Here is a 25,987-nt window from a genome sequence, read left to right as displayed (position 1 = left end):
AGTTTTCCTCTAGTAATTCTTACACAATTTTTTCAGTGCCTTTACTTGCTTGTTCCCGATCTGGGATTCTTATCATGCGGATGTTATTTCTTTTAATGGTATCCCACATTATTCCCAAGCTTTCTTTTGTTTCCTTCTTTTCGGATTCTGTTTTTTTTTTCTCAGTCAGATCTGTGGTGACAATTCTATCTTCTATTTCACTGATTCTGTTTTCCGTCTCTTCTCCTTTATACATATGTCCCTCCATCATGTTGGCAGCATCAGAAACCTTAGATTTCAAATTCTGGAGCACAGTTTCTTCTTTTTCCAATGCCTCTAATGCTTCATTTGTTTTCTCTGCATAGTTTTGGATTGGTTTTTTTAAGCTCCTCCTTATCTTTGCTAGCACTATTCTGTATTTCATCCAGTTTCTTTTTTTATCCATTGAAAATATTCAGTCTTGTTCTTTTAAAATCACTATCGGAAAGATCCATCAGGCTTTCTGGCTCCAGGAAATCCGTTGCTATTGTGTCTTCTTGGGGGTTAATATCTTGCTTTGGGCTGGTGGGACAAGTGAAGCACTCTGCTTTCTATGGGCCATTGGTGTGGCAGAGTTCTTCGTGTCAGAAGTGGTAGCTGGTTTTTTATTTGACGTCACTGCTTCAGAAGAAGGTTGGGCAGAAACAAGAATAAAAGTGTAGAGGGTGTGTGCACACTCCAACGCTCACGTGAGTGGGGAGGGAGGAAGCGCACACTGATACACGTGGGGAGGGCCTCAGGATAATGAAGGAGGAAGTCTGCTGTTCCCTTTCTGGAATAGCTTCCCCACTCTTTGGAGATGCTCAGGATCTCCCTGTTGTTTGAGTTAGTGGGCCCTTTGTACTCAGGCCAGAAACTAGTTTGATTCCCCACGTAACTTAATCCTCAGGGATACATGAGTATTTTAGGGGAGGTTGATAAATCTTATAGATGTGGCAAATATGATTGTCTTCCTGGCCTGAGGGCTGAAGGCCCGAGGGCCTAAATGGGTGTGGATTTCTGGTTCACAAGCACAGGCCTGGAACTGCCTCTGCTGTCCTTGCAGATCTCCCAGCAAAGTCCAAGTTTACAAAGATGGTGTTTCCCCACAGACCTCTGGGAACTGTAGTTGGTACCTGCAGTGGTAGCAGACAGGAAGGTTGGGTCGCAAGCCCTGGCCTGGAAATGCCTCTGCCATCTTTGCAGTTCTCCCAGCAAAGTCCAAGTTTCAGTATTTAATTTCTTGATTGCTGCCTCTATGAGCATTGATTGTGGACTCAGAGCGACCCTCCATCAGCTGTCCAAGGCTGGAGATGCAGTCAAGGCAGATGAAGCCCTATGGTACAGGAGCCGCGGGTCCTCGCATGTTGTACGCAGGTCTCTATGAGTCGGAGCCGGCTTGGTGCACCTTCTGTTGGAGGTCTCCTGGGAAGAGGTCACTTCAGATGCTATATTAACTCTTAAGCCTTGAAAATAATCTTCTTTCTTCTAGAGCCACTAGGCAAAAGGTCCACAGACTCTCTAAATTCTGGATAGAAGTCTCTTGCCCTAAACGTCCAATCTGCCTTCCAAGCCCATGGTAACACAACTATGTTCCCTTTGCTTCGACTGGCCCCATTCTTCTATACCATTCATTCTGCCCCATTATCTTGGTCCTTTGGCATGATAGTAACACCCTATCAACTTTCAGAGGTAATCTCATGATCTTTTTGCACCTGAGCATCAACCTCACACTCTAGAAAAAAGTTAGTGGGAGAAGCCCATCCTGCCTACCCAGTCCCTCCAATAGTTCTGTAATCTCTGAACTGTCCCCAGGGTGATGCGTCCCTTGTCTGCCATGAATTGAATTGTGCTTTCCCAAAACATGCATGTAATGATCTAATGTGAAAACTACGATCTCATAAACAGGATGACTGTAAGAAAGTTAAGCATAGGATGCAATACCATTTATTCCCTTCACAACCTTAAACTGATGTAAAATCAGTTCCTCGAGGGTGACTAAGAGAGGGGACCTCAGTTCCACCAAGAAAGAATTTCAAGAAGAGGAGTGCATCCTTTTTCACTCAGAACTCCGCAGTAGACAGCTCCTGACACCAGGGAAGTCCAAGATACAAGGAGATCTTTGAGGATTGTGGACCCTACAGATGTTGAAGGAAATAAAGACCTTCTCCAGAACTGACAGAAGACAGGCCATCTCAAAGATCTGGATCCTGAATTTGAATATCTAACCTCCTTACCTATAAGAATGAATATCTTTTTGTTAAAGCCATCAACTTGTGATATCTCTGCTTTACCAATACCACATAACAAACAACAGTGTAGTGGCCCTACTGGCCCATTCTTGTCTGTAGAATTCTGAAAGCAAGGAGCATTCTCTTTATACTCACTCTCCCTTTCTGCTGAGGGGGTTGAATATATCAGTCACAGGCTTTCATTCTTGAAGAAAAGATTGTTTTCTTTTTTTTTAAGGGTTTTTTTTTTAGGTTGTACAACAGAATTTTACAAGTCTTTAAGTTCTCTTTTTATTTTTCACAGTTCACTTTAAAATCTATCCCATTTCTCCTTTATTCTGTTTAAAGTAGCAAGGAGACACCTTTAAGCTGTTCCTGTAAGATTTTGCCTAGAAAAATTCTTGCCACATATTCTAGTTCATCACTTACATAGTCAGCCTTCCATCAACCACTCCAACATAATTCAGGCAAATTCTTTGCCACTATGTAAAATTATTCCTCTTTCTTCACTGATTGCTGCTGTCATGTGTCCTTTAGGATTGCAGTGAAGATTCTTACCACTAGGCTGCCAGAGCTCCCTCTTCTTCTTGTTGTGTATCATTGAATTGGAACCAATCCATAGCTGACCCTCCAGCGGGTTTACAGAGGCAATTAATCACACAGGAGGAGACTGCCCATTCTTCTCCTGTGGAGCACCTAGTGGGATTCAAATTATGTGCCTTCAGTATTGCAGTGCAGCTTCTTGCCACTAGGCTACCAGAGTTCCCTACTAGTCATAATTTTGTCATTGACCTTTAAAGCTTCACCAGAAGCAATTTAATGTCCATATTTCTAGCAATAGTCTGTTCATAGGAATAGGAACTTGCATCACAGCTCAGTTCTTTCTGAGCTTTCATCTGTTCACAAGTCTACCAACAGTGTTTTTAAGGTAATCAAAAGCCATACTATAAAGCATGTGGATTTTAAAGAGGTAACAGAGTCCATGAGGCCATTGATGGGATAGCACAAAGATAGTAGAGTGAGTGAATTGTAGGGGTATCCTGGAAGGAGTGCAGAATTCTTGCAGTTAAACTATAGAGGAAGGGAGCAAGAAAGAATTGGAAATAAAGATTAGAGAATGAAATATTCATACTGATATTCTTCCTGTGATGCTGTTGAAATGGCAAATTCTGGAGTATGACTATGGGAATGAGTGACTGATACTGGGTAGATGATAAGCTCATTGGAGAGATGGAGATTGTGAGCAAGAGAGACTGATATTCAGGATGACTCAACAATGTGGATGAAGAAATCACCAATAATGATGGTGGTCATAGCAACCTGAGCTCCACAGGTCCCAGAGCCATAAGGTCAACTAGAATCCTGGTTAGTTGTTTGTTTGGGTACTGTTTTCCCTCTCCTCTCCATACCCACTCCCTTTTTATCAAGGAACTAAATCCATCTTTAGTAAACTGAGAGAAGGAAGAAAGATGGTAGGAAGAGATGATGTAAAATGTCCTATTCAGATATTGAGATACAGAGAAAGCTATTAACTTTGGCTTATTGGTGAGGAGGGTTTTCAGAGGCTTGTTAATTCACAAGTGGATGGCCAAGTTTTCTTCCTAGTGTGTCTTAATATTGGAGCCCCAATAAAACCTGTCCACAATGGGGGACCTCTCTGGCCTTTGAAACACTAGTGGCACAGCTTAGACAAATAAACTATCAATGACTTCATATTCCTTGGGTCTACAATCAATACATTTTGTATCAGCAGTTAGAAAATCAGGAGACATATTGCACTGGATAGCTCTTTAGTCGGTTACCTCTCTAAATTGTTGAGGAGTGATGATGTCAGCCTGATGACTAAGGTGCACCTGATTCAGGCCATGGTCTTCTCAGACACTTGCTATGCATCTAAGAGCTGGACAATAGGATGACAGAAGAATTTATGCCTTTGAGCAATGGTGTTGGACTTCCAAAAGAACAAAAGTCTTGAAAATGGTGCAACCAGATTGCTCCTTGGAGGCTTCGTCTCACATGTTCTTGGGCATATTACTAAGAGAGTTATTCCTTAGAAAATGGTATCATGCTTGTGAAGGTGGCAAAATGGTGAAGAAGAGGAAGACCCTCAATCAGATGTGTTGACACAGTGACTGCAGCAGTGGGCTTATGTGTGTCACAGATTACGAGCATGGAACAGGATAGGACAGGGTTTAAGTCGGTTGTTCATAGTGTCACAATGAGCCCTATTAAACTTGACAACCTAACAACAAGTGGTAAGGAATTATGCTGTCAACCCAAAGGTATGTGGTTCAAATCTACCAGTTGCTCTGTGGGAGAAATATGGGAAATAATCTTCCATGCCGTTTACTGCCTCAGAAAACCCATTGGGGTGTCAGCTATAAGTTGGTTTCAGTTAGACAGTACATAATAACAACAACAACAACAAAATAAAGGTGAGAAAGATGAAATGTTAACAAATTTTAAGTTCAGAGCATGAACAAATACAGACCATACCATGTCCCAATTTCCACTGATTTTGAGTAGACCTATTTTATCTTTATTTGGGTTTTACTGATGATACATAATTCTGCAGGTGTCAGTCACTTTCCATTTGTTTATTCTGCTAATTCCTCATCTCAGAACATCCTCCTTGCTTCCCCCTGCCTTTTCCCAATCTCCCAATTTGCTATGCAGCAATAATTTCCCTTTACACTGCTCCTGCCAATTGCAATGCCAGATGGCTTCAGTTCTGAGCCCCCTCACCCTGCCCCCCTTGAGAGCAGCTGCCATTGTCATTGCTGTGAACACATCGTGGCTTTGAACCCATAGCTGGGATGCAAACTTGATGCTCAGCATTGGGAGGGGCTAGGGCTAATGCAAGGAACCATGAAAACAGCACATACTTTTCCTTGCTACTGTTCAGCAAAAGCCCTTAGAAAAGGCTCTTTAGCATTTTTTCAATCATCTGTGCATTGAAATCTCATTGTGGAGTTTAATTCCTTTACCACCTGACTCAGCTTCCTAGCCATGAAGTCCCCTTTGTGCCACAAACTCAATTAGAACCCCATATTCCCCATCCTGAAAACAGATGTGAAAAAACAGCGGTGGGCATGTGTGCTTGTGTGCTTGTGAGTCTATATTTTTAGGAATTCAGCACACTACCTCACCCTCATATCTGGATTTTTTATTATTTTCTGTGTTTGTTTGTTTAGTCACTCAACAAGTTTAAGCCAATTTGGTAAATATATTGGGGCAATCTCACATTAACTTAGACACTGTGGGAAGATGAACAGAATTCCTGTTGCTCTTTTTAACTAGGGTTATACCGTGCTTCTTAGAACTTTTAAATTCTGGTCTTTTGAGTCCTGTGTCATGATAGTTGGTCTGTCATAAGCAGGGAAAACACAAACAAAAAGAATACTGAATCAAATGCAATGTAGATCAATATGCATTTCAAAGGCACTGCGCATGTAGTCAGTGGGTTAGGGTTTTTTGTGTTGTTTTCTTTTTCTTTCTTTTTTGTGGGGTGGGGGCGGGAGAAGGGTTCTCTTTCATGTTAATCTAATTGTGCATAACCCAGGCACATTTTACCATGTAGGGAAACTTTCTCTTTAGTGTCCCTTCCCTACCACACGCTCTAGTGTCCTTTCATTCCTCTCCTTCTGATGTCAGAGTGCTCCCCCGGCACACATTTGGGGGGGATTCCCAGGATGGTGATGTATTCTGCTTTGCTGCTGAGGAATTTACTATCCTGCCACTTGGCAGTAAATGAAAGTGGGTATTAATTTCTCCGATCGCTGGTAGAAACACGACAGAGGGGCTGCAAGAATGATACCCACCTAAATCTGTGTGCCCTGCACAGCATGCTGCCGTTTCAAAAGCGCGAGAGAAAAGAAATTGGAATGAAAGAAAAGAGTCTCCTGAGTTGACTTCTCTGCGTTTTGCGTCCTTTGGTTTTGGAGAGAGATGCGAGAGGCTTGGGCCCTGAACAGAGAGCTAAATTATGCAGCTGTGGGGATGCCAGGTCCTCCAGAATAGGATGCTTCGTTTAGATTTTCCACAATGCTATTGAAGTGCTTATTTTCCTCCTGAAGAGACACAAACAGATGCAAACTTCTGTAAACACTTTAGAAATGAATTCAGTGAGTTTGGCCTCTCAGCAGTGCTCAATAGCTGACAGAAAAATGTCTAATTAGTGCAAGTGGAAATAATAGGGCCACTTGGATTCCTTCCATCCTCCTCCAAGTCTACTTTTCCAAGGAACTCAAAGGCCCTTTTGTCTGGCAGGTCACCCTCTCTCAGGCTTTTGTGTTCCAATCTATTAAGAGGAGAAGGGGGGAAAATAGATTAGGCAATGTTCCCCGCTCAAATATATGGCGTATTCACCTAGGGTGCAGAATAGGGAGACTGCAGCGTCAGTTTACAGGTGTTCAGGCAGGGATTCCTCTATTGGGGACAGCCAAGAGCTGCTTGCACATGAGTGCTGACATGGCTACCTCTCAAGAACCAGCTTTTCTTTACTAAGTGCCATTGGATCTGCTCATTTTCCTTTCTCTCTTTTTTGTTAATTGGTTTTCATTCACTCACTCATATACACTTTCTTTTATAGCAGCAATTACAATTAAACAATATCACTATTTACATTGTCTCATTACCTTTGCACACTGTACCTTCCCCTTTCCTTCCCTTTTGTTAATCTCTGCTCCCTCTCCATACCCTCCCAGATTCCAATAACATCATGCTCAGAGTTAATGAGGAGGGAAAAAAAAGACATTTTTGAAACGTAAAAGCTTAGCACATTTTTAAGATACCATATAGATGATGCTAAACACTGTGACACTGGTGTGTCAAATGTGATAATGGTTACCCGTGGTGGGCAGTGTCTGGTGGAGCTCCCTGATTAACAAAATCTTGGAAGCAGGAGTGGCATCCACTTTCTAAATAGCTTGCCTCTGGATACTTTATGAACTTGTAGAAATGATGAAAGTTATACAAGTGTTCAGGTCTTTCGTTCATAGGGTCACTATGAGTTGTCTACAACCCGATGACACTTAACAACAACATAGATGTTATAGGCATAACTCATTTCTTTTTGCACTATTGGAAATTCAACTGCCACTTATTTAGGAGAAAATTTCTGGCTATTATTGGTAGTTTCTCATGGAGAGGGTGGAAATGAGTGAACTGACTTGTTTTCCTATATTTTATTAGTTTTCCAAGTCCCCTGTGGACATGACTGTAATACTCCCATCTGTGTGCTGAGATTTATACCCACAATATCTCTAATCCTGAAACATGCAAACAGGAATTGTTGTTATGTGCCAAACAGTTAGAACTGACTCATAGCTGACCTTCCAGTGGGTTTTAGAAGTTGTAAATTGCACGGGAGAAAACAGTGTATCTTTCTCCCATAAAGGAGTTGGTGGATCCAGTCAGCCTACCTTTGGGTTGGCAATGCAACTGCTTACCCACTATGTCACCAGTTGTTGTTGCTGGGTGCCATTGACTCAACCAAAACTCTTAGTAACTCTGTGAACAGCAGACCTGACCCCTGTCCTATCCTGTTCAATGCCATCCTCAACATCCTTGCTTTCCTTGAGCCCATTGCTCTAGCCACTGTGTCAATCCATTTCATTGAGAGTCTTCTTCTCTTTTACTGACCTTCCACCAATTGTGATGTCCTTCTCCAGGGATTAGCCTCTCCTACAAATATATCCAAAGTATGTGAGTTTCATCCAGAGCTCCTGCAACTAGATAGTATCCTCGTTTCACTGATAAGGCCATTGACTATCAGAATGGTTAAATATTAAGTAACTTGCCATAGCAAAGAAATGATTGAGACAAGATATAATCCAGGTTCTGAAGATTCATCACAAATGAAGTCAAGGACCTGTCACTGAACCATCACAGAGAATAGAGAAGAAAGTTGAAGATCCTGGCCATGCAACTCTGCAGACCCACGACAGTAGACAGAAAAAAACATTGCTTCCCTTGGTGCCACTTCTGAGACAAAGGAAGACAACAGACTTTAGAAGAAAAGATCTCAGCAGGAAAATGTCACACCCACACAGTGCAGGAACATCAACATCACAGGGGAGTGGATGGATAGAGGTGGGTGGAGGCCTGAGTCATCAAACTAGGATTGGCTAGGGGCAGGGAGTGTGAGGTACAAAGAGAGGGAATTGGGCTGGATGCTAGCAGAGCATGTGTCATTGTGGGAATGAGACACATCCACCTAAAGGGGTGGCATATGGGGCTAAAACCTGGTCTGTTACCCGAACAATGAAAAATGTCTCTCATCTGCTCTTTTGGGCAAAAATTTTGTCTGTCAAATATTGTTTTAGAGTTGAGCATCCAAATTAAGACAGACTAGGGAGAAGGATTGGCCATCCACTCCTGAAAAAACAGGCTCAGAAAACCTTATTTACAATAGAGTACGCTTAGATTAAACTAGCAGATATGACACCAGAAGCAGAACCTTCTCACTGGGAATCACAAAGGAGGAGGAACAGTTGCAAATAGACACTCTTGATTGAAATGTGGAATGTGAGAAGTATGAATGTAGGAAATTTGGAGATTGTTATGAAAGAAATAGAACACATAATATTGACATACTAGATCCTGGTGAAATGAAACAAGTTGACATGGGATATTTTGAATCAGATAATCATATGATCTACTGGAGATGAAAAGGTGAGGGGAAAAAATGGAGTCACTTTCATAGTTTAAAAGACCATTTCTAGATCCATTCTGAAATACACTGTTGTAACAGGATAATATCCATATGCATAAAAGGAAGACCTGTTAATACTACTATCATTCAAATATATGCACCAAAGCCAAGGCCAAAAAGGAGGAAATATATGACTTCTACCAACTTCTGCAGCCAGAAATCAATTGAACATGCAACCAAGATACTTTGATAATAATGAGTTATTAGAATGCAAAAGTTGGTCAAAGAAGAATTAGTATTTGGAAAGCAGAGACTTGGGAACAGAAATGAGGCTGAAGACAGAGTGACAGAATTCTGTATAATCAATGACCTATTCATTGCAAACACCTTTTATAAGAAACATAAATGATGACTGTACTCATGGACTTCACCTGATGGTCTACACAGGAATCAGACTGACTGCATCTCTGGAGAAAAAAAAATAATGTTGGAGAAGCTCAATGTCAATTGTGAAAATGATGCCAGGTGCTGATTGTGAAACAGGCATTCGACTACTCATATTCAAGTTCAAACAGAAGCTAAAGAAAATAAAATCAAATCTATAAGAATCAAAATTTGACCTTGAGTCTATCACACCAGAATTTAAAGACCATCTCAGGAATAGGTTTGAAGTCTTGAGCATTAATGAGTGAAGACCAGATGAGATGTGGAAGGATATCAAGAATATCATTCACAAAGAGTAAAAAAAGTCACTGCAAAGACAGAGGAGAAAGAAAAGATCAAAGTGGACATCCTCTGAATATTGCACTACAACACCGAGAAACCAAAGCAAAATTAAGAAATCAAGAAGTGAAGGAGCTGAACAGATTTCAAAAGGCAATACAGGAAGTCAAAGCAAAGTATTATAATGAAATGTGCAAGGAGCTGGAGTCAGAAAATCAAAAGGGACGAACTTGCTTGGCATTTCTAAAGCTGAAGAAACTGAAGAACAAATCCAAGTCTCAAGTTGCAATACTCAAGGATGTTGAAGGCAGAATGTTGAATGACATAAAAAGCATCAAAAGAAGATGGACTGGAAACCATTGAGCTAAGTGTGCTAACTCAGTCCCATAAGGACAAATGCTGTATAAAATCATTATTATAAAAATAGATAACTAGTAAAACGTATATGAGGATCTAAGTGGGGGAGCAGAGAGGTGAGGATGGGGAGGGAGCGGGTGATCATAGGGTTGCACAACTGGAGGGTGGAGGGTGCCTTGGGTTTAGGAAATGGGAAAGATCCAGCGTGAAAAACAATGTATATGAACTTTCTAAGTAAACCAGTATAAAATGAAATAAATCTTTAAAAAGTATTTTTTTCAAGTAATCTAATTTTGCCTAAAGTAAACTTTAAGGATTCTTGAGTTCTCATTAAAAAAAAATAATAAAGAAAGAAAAAAAGATGGAATACACAGGGACTAAACCAAAAAGAATTGGCTGACACAAAGGAGCTTAATGGAACAACATATGATCAAAAGCCTATTGTGATGAAGGAGGAAATTCAAGCTTCTCTGAAGGAAATGAGAAAAAAAAAGAAGGCCCAAGGAATTGAAGGATTATTGATTGACATATTTCAGCAAACTGATGCTGCCCTGGGTGTGCTCATCAGGTTATGTCAAGAAATCTGGAGGATTACTACCTGGCCAACTGACTGGAAGAGATCTGTATTTATTCCCATTCCAAAAAAAAAGTGACACAACAGAGTGGGGAAATTATCGAATCATATCATTAATACCACACGCAAACAAGATCCTGCTGAAGGTTATCTAGAAACGCCTGGAACAGTACATCAGCAGAGAACTCCCAGATGTGCGGGCTGTGTTTAGAAGAGACTGTGGCTCTAGGGACATGATAGCCAATGTTAGATGGATCTTGGCTGAAAGCAGAGAGTACCAGAGAAATATCTGTCTGTGTTTCAATAACTATGCAAAGGCATTTGACTGTGTGGCTAACCTTGAGAAGAATGGGAATCCTAGAACACTTAATTGTGTTTATGTGAAACCTGTGATTGGACCAGGAAGCAGTGGTCAGAACAGAGCAGGGAAACAATTCATGGTTCAAGATCAGGAAAGGTGTGTGTCAGGGATGCATCCTATCTCCATATCTTTTCTGTCTGCCAAGAAAACAAATATGTCTGTCTTGGAGTGAGTGAAACCAAGTTTCTCCTTGGAGGCTAGAATTCTGAAGCTCTATCTCACATTACTTTGGATATGTGGCCAGGTAGGACCAGTCCTTGGAGAGAGACATCATGCTTGGAAAGGTGGAAGGACAGTGCAGGAAGACTCAGAATGAGATGGATTGACGCAATGACTAGGAAAATGAGATTAGGTCTGTCTGAGGTTTCAGATATGAATCACAGGTGACTCGATACATAACAACAAAAAAAGTTCATTTTTCAGTCATGTATTATATCAGCTATGTCTCTATATCATATTTTTTTCCCTCTGTTTTACTGTTTTCTTGAATATCTGGGATAATATTTTGATAACTATTTCTATTGATTTTTTGGGTTTTTTGGTATGGGTTTTTTGTTTTTTACCTCTGCAGTGTGGGCTTCTTTTATGCCTGTTAACTTTTGACTGTATGCCAGATATTAAAATTTTCATTATTATATGGTGGATTTTTTTATTTCTTTTAATTGTGATTTTAATGAAAGTTTACAGAAAACTTGGATTTCAATTCATTCATTATTGCACATTTTCCTCCCTAACCCCTCTATCCACTTTTCTCTTTAAAAAATTCATTGTTGTGAGTATACTCAGGGCGGTGGCGGGGGGGGGGGGGATTGTATTCCAATGAAAGAATTTTACTTTTCAAAGAGAGGAGTGAACTGGGGGAGGGGGCTGGGCAGGGAGAAAAGTGCAACAAAGAATGAATGGAAATCCAAAAATCTCTGTAAATATTCATTAAAAGTAATAAAACAAAATTTTTAAAAAATTCATTGTTGCACAATTTTTTTATTTCTATAAATATTCTTAGTATGGATTTAGAAAAGGCCATGGCAATAGGTGATATTATCGCTGATGTCATATGGATCTTTGCCAAAAACAGAGAATATCAATTATGTTTATTTGTATTTTATTGACTATACAAAGTCATTTGACTGTGTGGATCATAACAAACTGTGGTTAACCTTGAGAATGGGAATTTCAGGACACTTAGTTATGCTTATATGAATTCTACACCTAGGCCAAGAAGCAGAACAAGGGAACAAGGCATACTTTAAAATTGGGAAAAGAGTCTATCAGAGCTATATCCTCTCTATATACGTATTCAATCTGTATGTGGAACAAACTGATTGGGAAGATGGACTTTTTAAAGAAGAGTATAGCATCAAAATTGGAGGAAGGCTTATCAACAACCTTCATTACACAGCCTTGCTTGCTGAAAGTGAGGAGAACCTGAAGCACTTGTTACAGATGATCAAAGACTACAGCCTTCAATAAGGATTTAATCTCAACAACATGGAAATAAAAATTCTCACCAGTGGCCCAATAAGCAATATCATGATAGACAGAGAAAAGGTTGAAATTGTCTATGATTTAGTCTTGCTTGGATCTACAGTCAGCACCCTTGGTACCAGCAGAGCTGTCAGGAGATCAGGAGGTGTATTGCACTGGGAAAGTCTTTCAGGGATCTCTTCAAAATCTTGAAAAGCAATGATGTTCGTTTAAAAACTAAGGTTCACCTGACACAAGCCATAGTCTTTCCTATCACTTGCTATGTATTTGAGAGTTGGACAGTGAATAAAGATGACAAAAGAAGAATTGATGCCTTTGAGTTGTGATGTAGAGGGAGAGTACTGGATATTCTATGGACAGCCAAAAGAACAAAAAGGTATGTCTTGGAGAAAGTACAATCGAAGTGTTCCTTAATGGCAAGTCTCACATGCCTAAGACATATTGTTAGGAGGAGCTATTCCTTGGAAGGGTGGAAGGTCAGTGAAAAAGAGGAGGACCCTTAGCCAGACACACAGCAGTGGACCCAAGTATGTCAGAGATGATAATGTCAGACAAGGTTCAGATATGTTTTTTATAGGGTTGCTAGGAGTTGTTGTTACTCTACTCAACAGCACCTAGCAACAACCACCACTGAAGTTGAAGCAATGACTTCACCATTGTGAAGATGGTGCAGAAATGGGCAAGGTTTCAATGTGTAGTACACATTGCAGTACATAGAATTGCTATGAGCAGGAGTTGATGAGGGCACCTAACAATGACAGCTGAAGCAGTACCTCTCTGATTATTCTGTGCCTTGTGAATGACAAAATGTATGCAATGACTAGAGAAGACACAAACTCCATGATGCCTGAGAATTGTTTCTTCTCTGCTGCCTAGTTGGTTCTTGCCTCGTCTTTGGAGATTTCTTTCCACACATGAGCCGATCAGTATTCTGCTAGAATGGAAAATACTCTGATGATTTCTGCAACTCTATTGTTCTTGCACTCTGCTCTGAAAATTCTAGCCACCTTCACTTCTCAGACTGCTAGCCTTGTTTCCTCAACTCAAGGAGACTCTTTCTCAGAAAGCTTTTACTGGATTTACAAAGCTTCATTGCAACTCGATTGGAGTAATCACTAGCTAATCACCACATAGTCATTTGCTGTCATGACAAAAATTTTTACTGGAAAATTTTTAAATACTGAAATTAAAGGGCATCTCTAAGGGTGTTTTCTTTTTTTACTTTTTTTTTTTAAAATACATAGCAACAGCTCTGTTCTCACTTGGTCTTGCTATTGTGTGAAGAAGGATCAGTAGTTGTAAAACATGGACTTTGTGACAAACAAGGATGGAGGTTAAATGATAGAATTTTGTACAGTCAATGATTTATTCATTGCAAATACCTTTTGTAAGAAACATAAACAGAGATTATATATAGGGACTTCCCCTGATTGTCTCCACAGGCATTAGATTGACTACCTCTGTGCAAAGAATCATTGGAGAAGCTCATTATCAACTAGTGAAAACTAGGCTAGGTGCTAATTATGGAACAGACCATCAACTACTCATGTGCAGGTTCAAATTGAAGCTAAAGAAAATTGAAAATTAAATCAAATCTACAAGAACCAAAATTTGACCCTGAGTCTACCCGACTTGAATCTAAAAAAAAAAAAAATCACCTCAGGAACAGATTTGAGGCCTTAAACACTAATGAGCAAAGACCAGATGAGCTGTGGGAGAATATCAAGAATAATATTTCTAAAGAATGCAAGAGGGAGAACCAAGATGGTGGTGGCACGGGAAGCAGCGTGAGGAGCTGGGTACGCATAGAAGCAGGCCACCATGGGCCTCTACAGCCCGCAGTTTATCTATACCTGAACAGTCAAACGGTTGACTGCTGGTCTTCAATATGGATTGAAGCTCAACATCAAGAGAAAAAAAGATTCTCAGAAAAACATGGGTGAGTCCTGCTTCTGTCTGCCACCCCCACTGAATCCGCGCTGCTGTGATGCCATGGGGCCACTGAGGCCGGAGCCCATGGGCCCCCTAGCCTGGACCAGGTGGTGGGTGCGGGCCCTATGGCCCATGCGACAGAGCTCCTGCACAGCCAGCCTGAGCCTCCCGGCATGGGAGAGGACTCCGGGATTGGGGGTGGCAGCAGCAGCAGCATCATGGAGCCACAGGAGGTGAAGGACTAGATACTGGAGAGCATCTCACTGTCAGTGAAGAAGATTTCCTTGGATAAAGAAGATCCTTAACAATGGATTGATATGGTGATTGTAGCAATGGGCTCAAGCATGCTTCGGATTGTGGGGATGGCGTATGATAGGGCAAACACAGATCTGTTGTACATAGAATTGCTGTGAGCCATGGAGAGAGCTCTGTGGGCCTAGTGGATAGAAAGTTATGCTACCAAACTATTGGATGATTTTAATCTATGGCCCTCAGGCCTGGTTTTAATTACTTTTGGTCAAACACTTTTCTAAGTGGTATATCACTGGTCTGTCATTTGTACAGAGGTAATTCATGGTCACTCTGATGCTAAACACTGTGACACTGATGTGACAAATGCAATAACGGTTACCCATGGTGGACAGTATTTGGTGGAACTCCCAGATTAAAACAAGCTTGGGAGAAGAAGTGGCATTAACAAAGAACTTCCAGAAATACAAACTGAGTTTAAAAGAGGTTGTGGCACTAGGAACATCTTTGCCAACATCAGATGGTTCCTTCCCAAAGGCAAAGAGTACCAGAGAAATGTCTATCTGTGTTTTATTGACTATGCAAAGGCTTTTGACTGCATGGATCACAACAAGTTGTGGCTAGCCTTGAGAAGAATGAGAATCCCAGAATACCTGATTGTGTTCATGTGAAACCTATACTTATATGGACCAGGAAGTAGTCGCCAGAACAGAGCAGGAAAACACTACATGGTTCAAAATCAGACAAGGAGTACATTAGGGATGTTTTCTGTCTTCATGCCTTTTCAATCTGTATGCAGAACAGATCATTCAAGAGGCTGGACTTTATAAGGAGGACTTTGGCATCGGGATTGGAGGGAAGACACATCAGCAACCTGCATTATGCAGAAGACACACCTTACTTGATGAAACTAAGGAGGGTGTGAAGTATTTGCTGCAGAGGGTCAAGGACTATAGTTTGCAATTGAAGCTGAACACCAAGAAAAGAAGATTCTCACCACTGGGCCAATTGGCAGCATCATGATAGATGGAGAAGAGAGTGATGTTGTTAACAATTTTAGCTTGCTTGGTTCCATAATCAACACTCTTGACACCAACAGTCAGGGAATCTAAAGACAAATTGCATTAGGGAAATCTCCCATCAGGGACCTCTCCAGAGTGCTGAAGAGCAAGGATTTCAGTCTATAGGCTAAGGTGCACCTGATCCAGGCCATTGGACAAAGGTGACAGAAGAAGAATTGATGCCTTTGAGTTGTGGTGGTGAAGAAGAGTATTGAACATAGCATGGACTGCCAAGAGAACTAACAGGTCTGTTCTGGAGAAAGTAATACCAAGCTGCTCTTTGGAGGCAAGCATTTTGAGACTCCATCTCACATACTTTAGGCAGGTAGCCAGCAGGGGCAAGTCTTTGGAGAAGGATATCATGTTTGGAAGGGCCAAGGAACAGAGCAGGAGAGGAATACCCCATATGAGATGAACTGATGCAGTAACTGGGGTAATGAGGGTAGGTGTCTCTCAGAGACAGTGAGATTGGCTCCAGACAGAGCAGTGTTATAAATAGAGCTATTGTGCATAGATATATAGATAGAGCTATTGTGCATAGGGTCGCTATGAGTCTTAGTCAACTAACAGCACATAAAACCAAGGTGACTTCATTTCATGGTGACATTATGCATAATAGGATGAAACTCTGACTGATCCTGAGCCATTCTCATAACCTCTGCTGTGTTGCCATCACTGTGTCAGTTCGTCTTGCTGGGAATCTTCCTCTTCTTGATTGACCTTCTACTTTCCAAGCATGATGCCTTGGGTTTCTTCCACAATTTAAAAGTCTCTCATAATGAAGGTTATGTATTGACCCTGTTTGAACATAGTGTGTGGTAAGTTAGGCCTTGCTTGCCTCAAAAGATGCAGAATGGGGAAGGCCAAAGACACACTGTTTCTCAAGAGATTTGAGTCTCTTAACAACAACAGTATAGAGAGAGCTCTGTTGGCCTAGGGAAAAAGCAAGTGAGGCTACCAAGCCCAAGGTGAGTGATTTTAATCTGTGGCCCTCAGGCCTAGTTTTAATTGTTTTTGGTGAAACATTCTTCTAAGCGGTATAGCACTGGTCTGTCCATTTGCTGTACAGAGGTAACTCGTGGCTGTTGTGATGTTAAACACTGTGACATTGATGTGTCAAATGCTACAATGGCTACCCATGGTAGACAGTGTTTGGTGAAGCTCACCCAATAAAACAAGCTTGGAAGCAGGAGTGGCATCCACTTCTGAAATAGCTTGCCTCCAGAAACTCTATGAACTTTGAGAAACGATGAAAGTTATATAAGGGTTCAAGTCTTTCATTCATAAGGTTGCTATGATTTGTCTACAACTCAACAGCACTTAACAACAACTTAAGTCTGAAACATTACTGACTTTGTAACTTTATAAACTCACTTAATCTCTTGATCTTAGTTTTAAGTTATTTTTAGAGTTTCTGTAAAGTTTAAACGAAATGACATATGTATTCATTTCATAAACTGTTATTATTAGATGCCATTGAGCTGACCACAACTCATAGTGACCATATGAACAACGGATTAGAACCTTGCCCTATTTTGTGCTATCCACACATTCTCTGACATGCTCTACTCTATAGTTACAGTATCTGTGTCTATCTGTCTTATTGTGGGTCTTCTCTATCTCTGACCCTCAAACTCTCCCATCATGTCTTTTTCCATAAACTAGGTTGTTGTAGGTCTTTATTGTGGTAGTTGTTGTAGTATGAAAGAATGAGGCAGCTCTGGTGGCCTAGTGAATAAGGAATTCACTGCCAGCCCAAAAGATAGGTAGTTTGGATCCACCAGCTTTTCTGTGGGAGAGAGAATTTCCCACACAGTTTATAGCCTCTGAAAATCTCCCAGAGGTTCAGCTGTTAGTTGATTCCAACTTGATGACAATAAGTTGAGATGAGTTGAGTTGATGGAAAAGTGACGAATTATCTCTGGACAATAACTTGTTTTATTGATGCAGTGACAATAACACTGCACCATAATTAGATGTTAGATCTACCATAAACCAAAGAGGCACACCTATGAGAACGGAGAGTTGGGGAAAAAATCATTAGGAATGCAGTAAAATAAAAATACTGACTTTGTCAAGTCAGTTTTGATTTACAATGACCTATATCAAGAAAGGTATTCCCTTTAAGGAGAGGAGAAGCACATCTTTCTCCCACAAGCAACTATTCAATTCCAACCACCTTTTCAGTTTATAGCCCAGTGCATAGGATAACTATATGGGTGTCAATATGACTTGGTTAGTGTCCTCTTAATCACATAGTCATGGACAGGGTGACAAAAAGAGTTGCTTTTTCAAAGCAAAAGTTTAAAAGGACAATGAAACTAACATTCTGTAATAAGCAGCTGAGATTGCAAACCAAGGACTATATTTGTACCAATTGAAGAAAGACTCTTACCCAGAGACTAGCCTTATTAGACGGAAGCTGAGATTTCATAAAATTGTCAGTTTTACTTACCTGCTTTGAATTTATATTTTATGAATGTCAACTAATTGAATTGTTTGCATTTTGGAACTTGGATTTCTCAACTGAAGGGTCTACGTGACAAGCCTCAGTAAATTCTTTGAGTGTTTTCTGTTTTGTAGGTTTTCTTTTGTTTCAAGGAACAGAGATTCCCTCAGGAAAACTTATCAAAGGGAGTGTATATTGTTGTGAGGATACATATAGTAAAATAATGAGACTTGCAATTCCAAGAAGAGCAGTCACAAAGTAGTAGATCTGGGATCAGAGCCTTTATCATTCTTAGGTGTTCACTCCAAGGACTGGTACCTCCTAGCCCATGACCGAAGTATGTGAGACGAAGCTTCAAAATCCTAGCCTCCAAGGAGAAACTTGGTTCCATCCTCTCCAAGACAGATCTGCTTGTTTCCTAGGCAGTCCATGGTATGTTCAAGACTCTTCTCCAGCATCCCAACTCAAAGGTATCAATTCTTCTGTCATCCTTAGTCATCATCCAGCTCTCTGATACATAGCAAGTAATTGTGAAGACCATGGCCTGAATAAGGCACATTTTAGTCTTTACATTGACATCGTTGCTTCTCAGTACCCTGGAGAGGTCCCTAACAGAAGATTTTCCCTAGTGCAATTCATCTTTTGGTTTCCTGGATGTTGGTGCCAAGAGTGTTGATTGTGGAACAGAGCAAGCTGTAATTGTTAAAAATCTCAAACTCCTCTCCATCTATAATGTTGCTGCCTCTTCCAGCTCTCTGATTGATAGCAAGTAATTGTGAAGAACTTGGCCTGGATCAGGCACACCTTAGTCTCTAGACTGACATCATTGCTCCTCAGCACTTTGCAGAGATCCCTGACAGCAGACTTCTCCAATAGAAATGATACATTAAAATTACCTCAAACTCTATATTTCTCCTTAACTTAAATGAAGTCAGTAAACAGAAAGATCTATGTTGAACTGATGTAGACATTTCTCCTAGAAGAAAATCTGAAGGAAACAAGCATCAGAACAGTGTGTCTCATTGATGACAGTGTGACTCATTGATGACAGTGTGAATGAGTGAGTTCATTGATGTGAAAAATAAAGAGGGTTAGTAGAAAGGGAAAACAAGGCAAGTTATCTCTTAATGTCTAGGGTCTAGTGGAAAGACAGTTGTCCTGCCAACCCAGAGGCAGCCAATTCAAATCCACCAGAGGTTCCTTGAGAGAAAGTACAATTTCCTCCTTTGTGATTCACAGCCTTTGAAAACCCACTGGCTGCTAATTTAACAGTCAGTTCTGTCTCATTGGAAGTTAGTTTGAGAGGTTTTTTTTTCCTTGGGGTGGTTGGGGTTTGGTTTTATTTTGTTTTAATACCCAAAAGCATGGATGTTCTGGAAGAATCTCTTTCAAATTGTTATCAGGAAAGAGCAAGGATAAAATTAGGGGAAAGGGAGTTCATAGAGCTGAGAAATGAAGAGACGCTCTTAGTTTTCATTCTGCAAGCTTTCTGCTTGTTTGATTTTTTTAACAATAAGAAATATGCATTTATCATTTATATCATTTTAGAACTATAATGAGGAAAAGAATGTGATTAAAATATTATTTTGTCTCAGTATTAAATTGGACTTAGAGGGTTTTCCCCCCTTTAGTTTGTCCACCTCATAAAGTATATTGCTTTTCCCTTTTATAGGTTTCTCACCATTGTTGTTTCTAATAAAAATATATTCAAAGATGAAGCTTCATTCTCAGATTGCTTTCTTTCTCTGCCAGGCTCTATTCTGTCTGGCTAATGACGTTCTCTGGATATTCCTTCAGGCTTCCTTAAAAGTGTCCATCCAAGCGAAGGACTGTGCGACTGCAGCAGCTATTGTGTTCCTAATGGACCGATTCCTGTATGGACTGGATGTCTCCAGCAACCTCCTACAAGTTGCCAAAGGTCTCCACAAGCTGCAGCCAGCAACACCAATTGCACCGCAGGTGGTTATTCGCCAAGCCCGAGTCTCAGTCAACTCAGGTAGGCTCACTCCTCCTAGCTCCCAGCTGGTCCTAATGTCTTGTCATCAGCTCCACTTCCCATCAGAGCCGCTTGACTTCTGAGGGAAGAACTCACCACATCCCCAAGGGCCTGGTGTGCCATCTTTTCAGTCAGCTCTCCCTCCCTCCCCCACCCCTGCTACATACCCTTCCACCCGCCTTTTTGCCAGTACAAAGGCCCTGGTATAAAGGGTGTCAGAGCCAAAAGCAGTAGAGAAAATTGTGAAAGGGTGTGGAAAATACTAATTGGAACTTTTGTCTTCTAACAAGTCTGTCCTGCTGCTTTCAAACAAGCATATCTGAATTGCTATACTCCTGACCAAGAGTCTTTAAAAAGCAGACTAGAATTCTGCTATTTTCTCTTAGCTGTCCCGTCTTTTTTTTTCCTGTAGGACCACTTGACTATGCTTACAATAGAAATGACAAACTTACTGAAGTAATTTGGTATTTTTCACTACTCAAAACAGAGGTACAGTACCTGATTAAATCTTAAAGTATCTTCCCCAACCCTATCCCCACCATCATCTCCACCCCCTTCATCCACCACCCCTAGTCCCAACACTTTGCAAAGAAAAAAGTAGCCTGACATTCTAGAATGTTACTTGGTTAGTGAGGCCAGAGGGCTGCTACACCCCCCCTTTCTCTTTCTCTAACAAAATCTATGTCCATAGAATCCTTATATTATCCCAATTACTGGTGATGATTATATTTTTAAAGACGAAGTCTGCTGTTATCATTTTCAAGAGTGAAAGATTAAAGAACTGGCCAAAAGCATCATAAAAACAAAAGTCAAGATGCATCTCTCAGAAACAAGACTGTCTCGTTTATGTGGTTGGTTTTAGTTTTGTTTTTGTTTTAATCAAGCAAGCATCCGTCAATTTGTTATACTGTGGTGACTTGCATTCTGTGTGATATTGGCAGATATGCAACCAATATTTCAAATATAAGGAGATTCATTTATGGTAGACAAGTTTGAACAGAACTTCTGGAAAAGGATAGGAAGAAAGGCCTGGCAACCAACTTCTCTTTATTGTTGTTGTTAGAAGCTATCTAGTCAACCATAATTCATACCAACCCTGAGAACAACAGATCTGAACCTTGATTTATAATGTACCATGATCTCTGATATGATCAAGCCCAAAGACCTCTGGTGGCCTAGTGGATAAGGAGTTGCACCTTCAGTCCAAAGACAAGTAGTTCAAACTCATCAGCCTCTCAGAAGAAGAAAGCTGAGCAGTCTCCTGTCATGTGATTTACAGCCTCTGAAACCCTCTGGAGGGTCAGCTGTGAGTCAGTTCTCCCTTGATGGCACATAACAACAACATTGTTAAAGTCACTGTGCAAATCCAACTATTGAAGGTTTTCCTTTCTTTCTCCATATGTCTATCTTTTTTTTTTTTACCATCGTCTGCCTTATCTTTTTTTTTTTTACCATCGTCTGCCTTTTCCTAACAATTAGTTTTGCCTGACAACATGCCCAAAGTATTTGAGAGGATTTCACTAACCTTGTCTCTAAGTAGCACCCTGATTGCACTTCATTCAAGTTAGTACACTTATTTTTAATTTGGGCAGTCCATGGAATATTTGGTGTTATTCTCAAACACTACAAATCAAAGACATTTATTCTTCTTCTGTAATCCTTATTCACTGTCCAACTTTCATTTGCATAATAAACAATTGAGAATACCATGACTTGGAATAAGTGCACGTGGAATAAGTCTTTAAACTGATATTCTTGCTTTTTATCACTTTGGAGAGCTAATTTTTGGAGAGCAGATTTTTCCAAAGCAGCATATCTTTTGATTTCTTGACTACTGTTACCCTGGATGTTAATTGTCGATCCAAGTAAAATGAAATAGTTAAGCATTTCAATCTTTTCTCCTTCTATCATAATATTGCCTATTGAACTAATGGTGGGGATTTTTCTTTTCTTGATTTTGGGATGTAATTCAAATCCAAGTTTGTTACCTCTCAGTAGCAAGTACTTCAAGGTCTCTTCACTTTCTGCAAGGAAGGTTGTGTCATCTGCGTGATACAAGTTGTTGATGATTCTTCTTCCAATCCAAAACTTCTTGGTATTAGCCAACCAAACCTCTACAGATTACAGCAGAGTACCGTCCTATTTGTGGTTGCAAGACAAGCCCCCTAAGCACTGGAAACATGCAATGGCCACAGCAGTGGACTTGAGTGCACCACCAGTCCTGAAGACCACTTAGAACCAGGCAGCATCTCATTCTGTTGTGTAAGAGGTCAGCGAGCCAACTCAACAACAGCTAGCAACAGCACTGTTTTAATAATGCTAGCCTCTTTAAAATATTTTAGTGTAAAATTTGTTATTGCTGCTGTTGTTATGTGCCATCGAGTCACTTGCGACTCATAGCGACCCTATGTACAACAGCTCTAAACTCTGCTCTGTCCTGTGCCAATCGCACTGTCTCAAATACACCCATGCCAATTACCCCAGTAACTGAATCAATCTACCTCACAGAGAGCCTTTCCCTCCTACACCATCCCTCCAGCTTCCCAAGCATGATGTCCCTCTCTAAGGACCAGTCTCTCCTTACAACATGTCCAAAGTATGCCAGACAAAGCCCCAGAATCCTTGCCTCCAAGTAGCCGCCTGGTTTAACCCTCTCCAAGATGAATCCGTTTGTTTTCCTAGCAGTCCATGGTACCTTCAATACTCTTCTCCAGCACCACAGCTCAAAGGCATCAATCCTCCTTCTATCCTCCTTAGTCATTGTCCAACTCTCTGATGCATAACAAGTGATTGCAAAGACCATGGCCTATATCAGATGCACCTTGTTCTCCAGAGAGACACTGTTGCTCTTCAGTACTTTGGAGAGGTCCCTAACAGCAGACTTTCCCATCACAATATGCCTTCTAATTTCCTGGCTACTGGTGCCAAGAGTGTTGACTGTGGAGCCAAGCAAACTAAAGCTGTGAACAATCTCAATCTCCTCACTATCCATCCTGATGCTGCCAATTGGGCCAGTGGCGAGAATCGTTGTCTTCTTGACATTGAGCCTCAATCCATGTTGAAGACTGCAGTCTTTGACCCTCTGTAGCAAGCGCTTCAGGTCCTCCTCAGTTTCAGCAAGCAGGGTTGTGTCGTCTGCATAGAGACCAAAAATCTCATAGTTCTAAATCCATCAAAATGGAAAATTTAGTAATTGCAGAATCTTCTGTTACAGACATAAAGAAAATGTGTATGAAAGACTTCAAGTCGCTCTGGTGACCAGGGCACCCTGGTTACAGTCTTTAGGGGATTGCGTTGCTAACCCAAAGGCAGCACGTCTCTGGGGATTCTAACCACCAGCTGCTCCGCTGGGAAAGATAACATTCTCCTCCTGTGTGATTTACAGCTTCTGAATCTCTTTGGGGGTTATTTGTGAGTCAGTTCTAACTTCAAACCAACCTGGTGAAAAATAGATGGATCAATAGATAGATGATAGAAAGATGTATAGTGATAAAGACATAAATATAAATACAGCTATAAAAGAGCTCTGGTGACTTTGTAGTTGGAATCTGTCCTGAAATACCTAAGGCATGTTATGAATCCACCAGCTGCTCTGTGGAAGAAGGCAAAATCTTCCTGTGCCATTATTGCCTTTGAAAAGGGCTGGCAGGTCAGCTATGGGTCACTTCCAACTCAGTGGCATACAACAATAACTAGTGTCTTAAGCTTTGTCTGGTGTTCGGGTCCATTCCTGCTGATCTTATGGTCGCTCGTCAGACGCTATTGGCCAAAATGGTGAAGCAGATCAAAAGCGAGGCAGATTTTATGGCATACCTTAATGGTGCTAGAGAAAACCTCGTGGTAGTCAATTTCTCAGCCACATGGTGTGGGCCTTGCAAAATGATCCAGCTTTTTTCTCATTCCCCACCTGAACAGTATGGCAATGTGGTGTTTCTCGAAGTTGATGTGGATAACTGTCCAGATGTTGCTTCAGAGTGAAGTCAAATGCATGTCAATGGTTCAGTTTTATAAAAAGGGGCAAAAGGTGGGTGAATTTTCTGGTGCTAACAAGGAAAAGCTTGAAGCCACCATTAATGAACTGAGCTATTCGTATTTACTGAAAACCAGCTGTTAGCTGTTTAAAACTTTTTTCTCCCATTTTTATTTCTACAAAAAAAGAAAACTTCAGTATGAAGATTATATGCCTGATTACCATCTGATTATAAATGACAATAAAAATATTAATTCCACCTTTTAAAAATAACCAAACAAAAAACAACTAGTGTCTTAGTGATAATAAGTTGTGCTGCTAATCAAAGGTGGTGGTGGTTGCTGTTGTTAAATACTGTCAAGTCAAGTACAACTTTTAGCGACCCTATGAACAGTAGAGTTGAACCTTGTCCTATTTTGTGCCATACTTACATGCGTACAATCTCTGACATATTTGAGCTCATTGCTGCAGTCACTGTGTCAATCCACCTGGTTGAGAGTCTTCCTTTCTTTGACCATCCCTCCATCTCTCCAAGCATGATACCTTCTACGAGGTATAGTATCTCCTAGTAACATGTGAGATGACACATTATCATCTTTGCCTCCAAGGAACACCCTGGCTGCAACTTTTCTAAGATATATTTGTTTGTTCTTTTAACAGTCCATGGGATATTGAGTCCTCTTCTCCAACACCACAACTCAAAGGTATAATAAATTCTTCTTGGTTTGGATCTACCAACTCCTCCTCTGGAGAAAGATAGATAATCTCCTTCTATCCTATTAACTGCCTCTAAAATCTGCTGGTGGGTTAAGTATAGATCAATTCTCACTCAGAATTTATAAAAACAACAAATATGGACATAGATATAATAAGTTGTTCAAATCAAGACAGTAAACTATTGTTTGTGACACTCTAGTATCTATAGTACTAAGAGAAGGGATTGCCATTTTAATGCCACTTTGGAGACGAGAGATGGAATGCTTAGGGGACTGTAGGGGCTACAAAAGGAGACTGAATAACTCTTCACTTTGAGAGGCAGCAAGGAGCTTTGCTGTTGACCTCAAGCCTTGAGTTGGAGACAACAAACATTAAAAAAAAAGTTTGCTGGAGGAGAAATAAAAACCACACATCTGAGTCAAATGTGACAGTGAATCTGAATTTTTCCTACTCAAAAGGAAAGAAATACGCAGGGCAGTAATTAACAAAAATCTCACTTAGAACCAGAATTTCTGAGTCCACAAAAAAGAGCAGCTTCAAAACAATACTCTAGAGCAGTGGCATCACAAGGGGTGGGCTGGCCCCTGCCTCTGTAGGGACTAGGATCTTCAAGACAATAGCAACACTAAGGTTTCACCCATCGCTCAATGCTTGTTATTGCCTGCCTTAGTTATCTGCTGTTGTTGTTATGTGCCATTGAGTTGGAACAGAGTCATAGCTGTCCTGCAGTGGGGTTTCAGAAGTTGTGAATCAGATGGGAGGAGATTGAGTGCCCATATTTCTCCTCTGGGAAGTTGTTGAATTCAAACTATCTATCTTTGGATTGGCAGCATAACTCCTTACTCACTAGTCTAGTAGAACTCCCTAGACTTCTAAATTCTTGAAAGTGGAATCATTCATTCTTAATTCTGCTCCTCCTCCCTATACCTTGTCTTAAATAACAAGAAATCCATTTTGACACTTTCATCATTCTTTCTTGAAATCTTCTGAAACACGTAAGAATTTAATTTTTAGTACTGATCCCTGCTTGGTAATGTTTCCAGGATTTGCCATTCAGCAGCAGATTTGTCCAGTTTTGATTCTTTTTTTTATTATTATTAAATTTTATTAGTTTCAATGAACATTCACAGGGATTCTGGGCTTTCACTCCTTCATTGCCGCACCATTCTCTCCACCCTCCTCCCCAGTTTGTTCTTCTTCCCCGCCATCCGAATGTCTGTTTTAATTGTC

General features: G+C 40.6%; 1 protein-coding gene and 1 pseudogene across 1 annotated transcript in view; both read left to right on the top strand.

Moving 5' to 3' along the window:
* Positions 1-25,987, top strand: part of ALPK1 (alpha-kinase 1) — a 113,035-nt gene that overhangs the window by 52,158 nt on the left and 34,890 nt on the right. The window contains exon 3 of the mRNA XM_006881146.1: positions 19,872-20,070. Coding sequence (XP_006881208.1) covers positions 19,872-20,070 — 199 coding nt within the window. The remainder of the gene's footprint in view (positions 1-19,871; positions 20,071-25,987) is intronic.
* Positions 23,842-24,184, top strand: LOC102855268 (annotated as a pseudogene).

The sequence above is a fragment of the Elephantulus edwardii genome, unplaced genomic scaffold, assembly GCF_000299155.1.
Source record: "Elephantulus edwardii isolate Elephantulus edwardi_28Jun2011 unplaced genomic scaffold, EleEdw1.0 scaffold00012, whole genome shotgun sequence".
Taxonomy (NCBI): domain Eukaryota; kingdom Metazoa; phylum Chordata; class Mammalia; order Macroscelidea; family Macroscelididae; genus Elephantulus; species Elephantulus edwardii.
The sequence above is the reverse complement of the archived record's forward strand: the minus strand, read 5'-3'. Positions and strand labels throughout refer to the sequence as shown.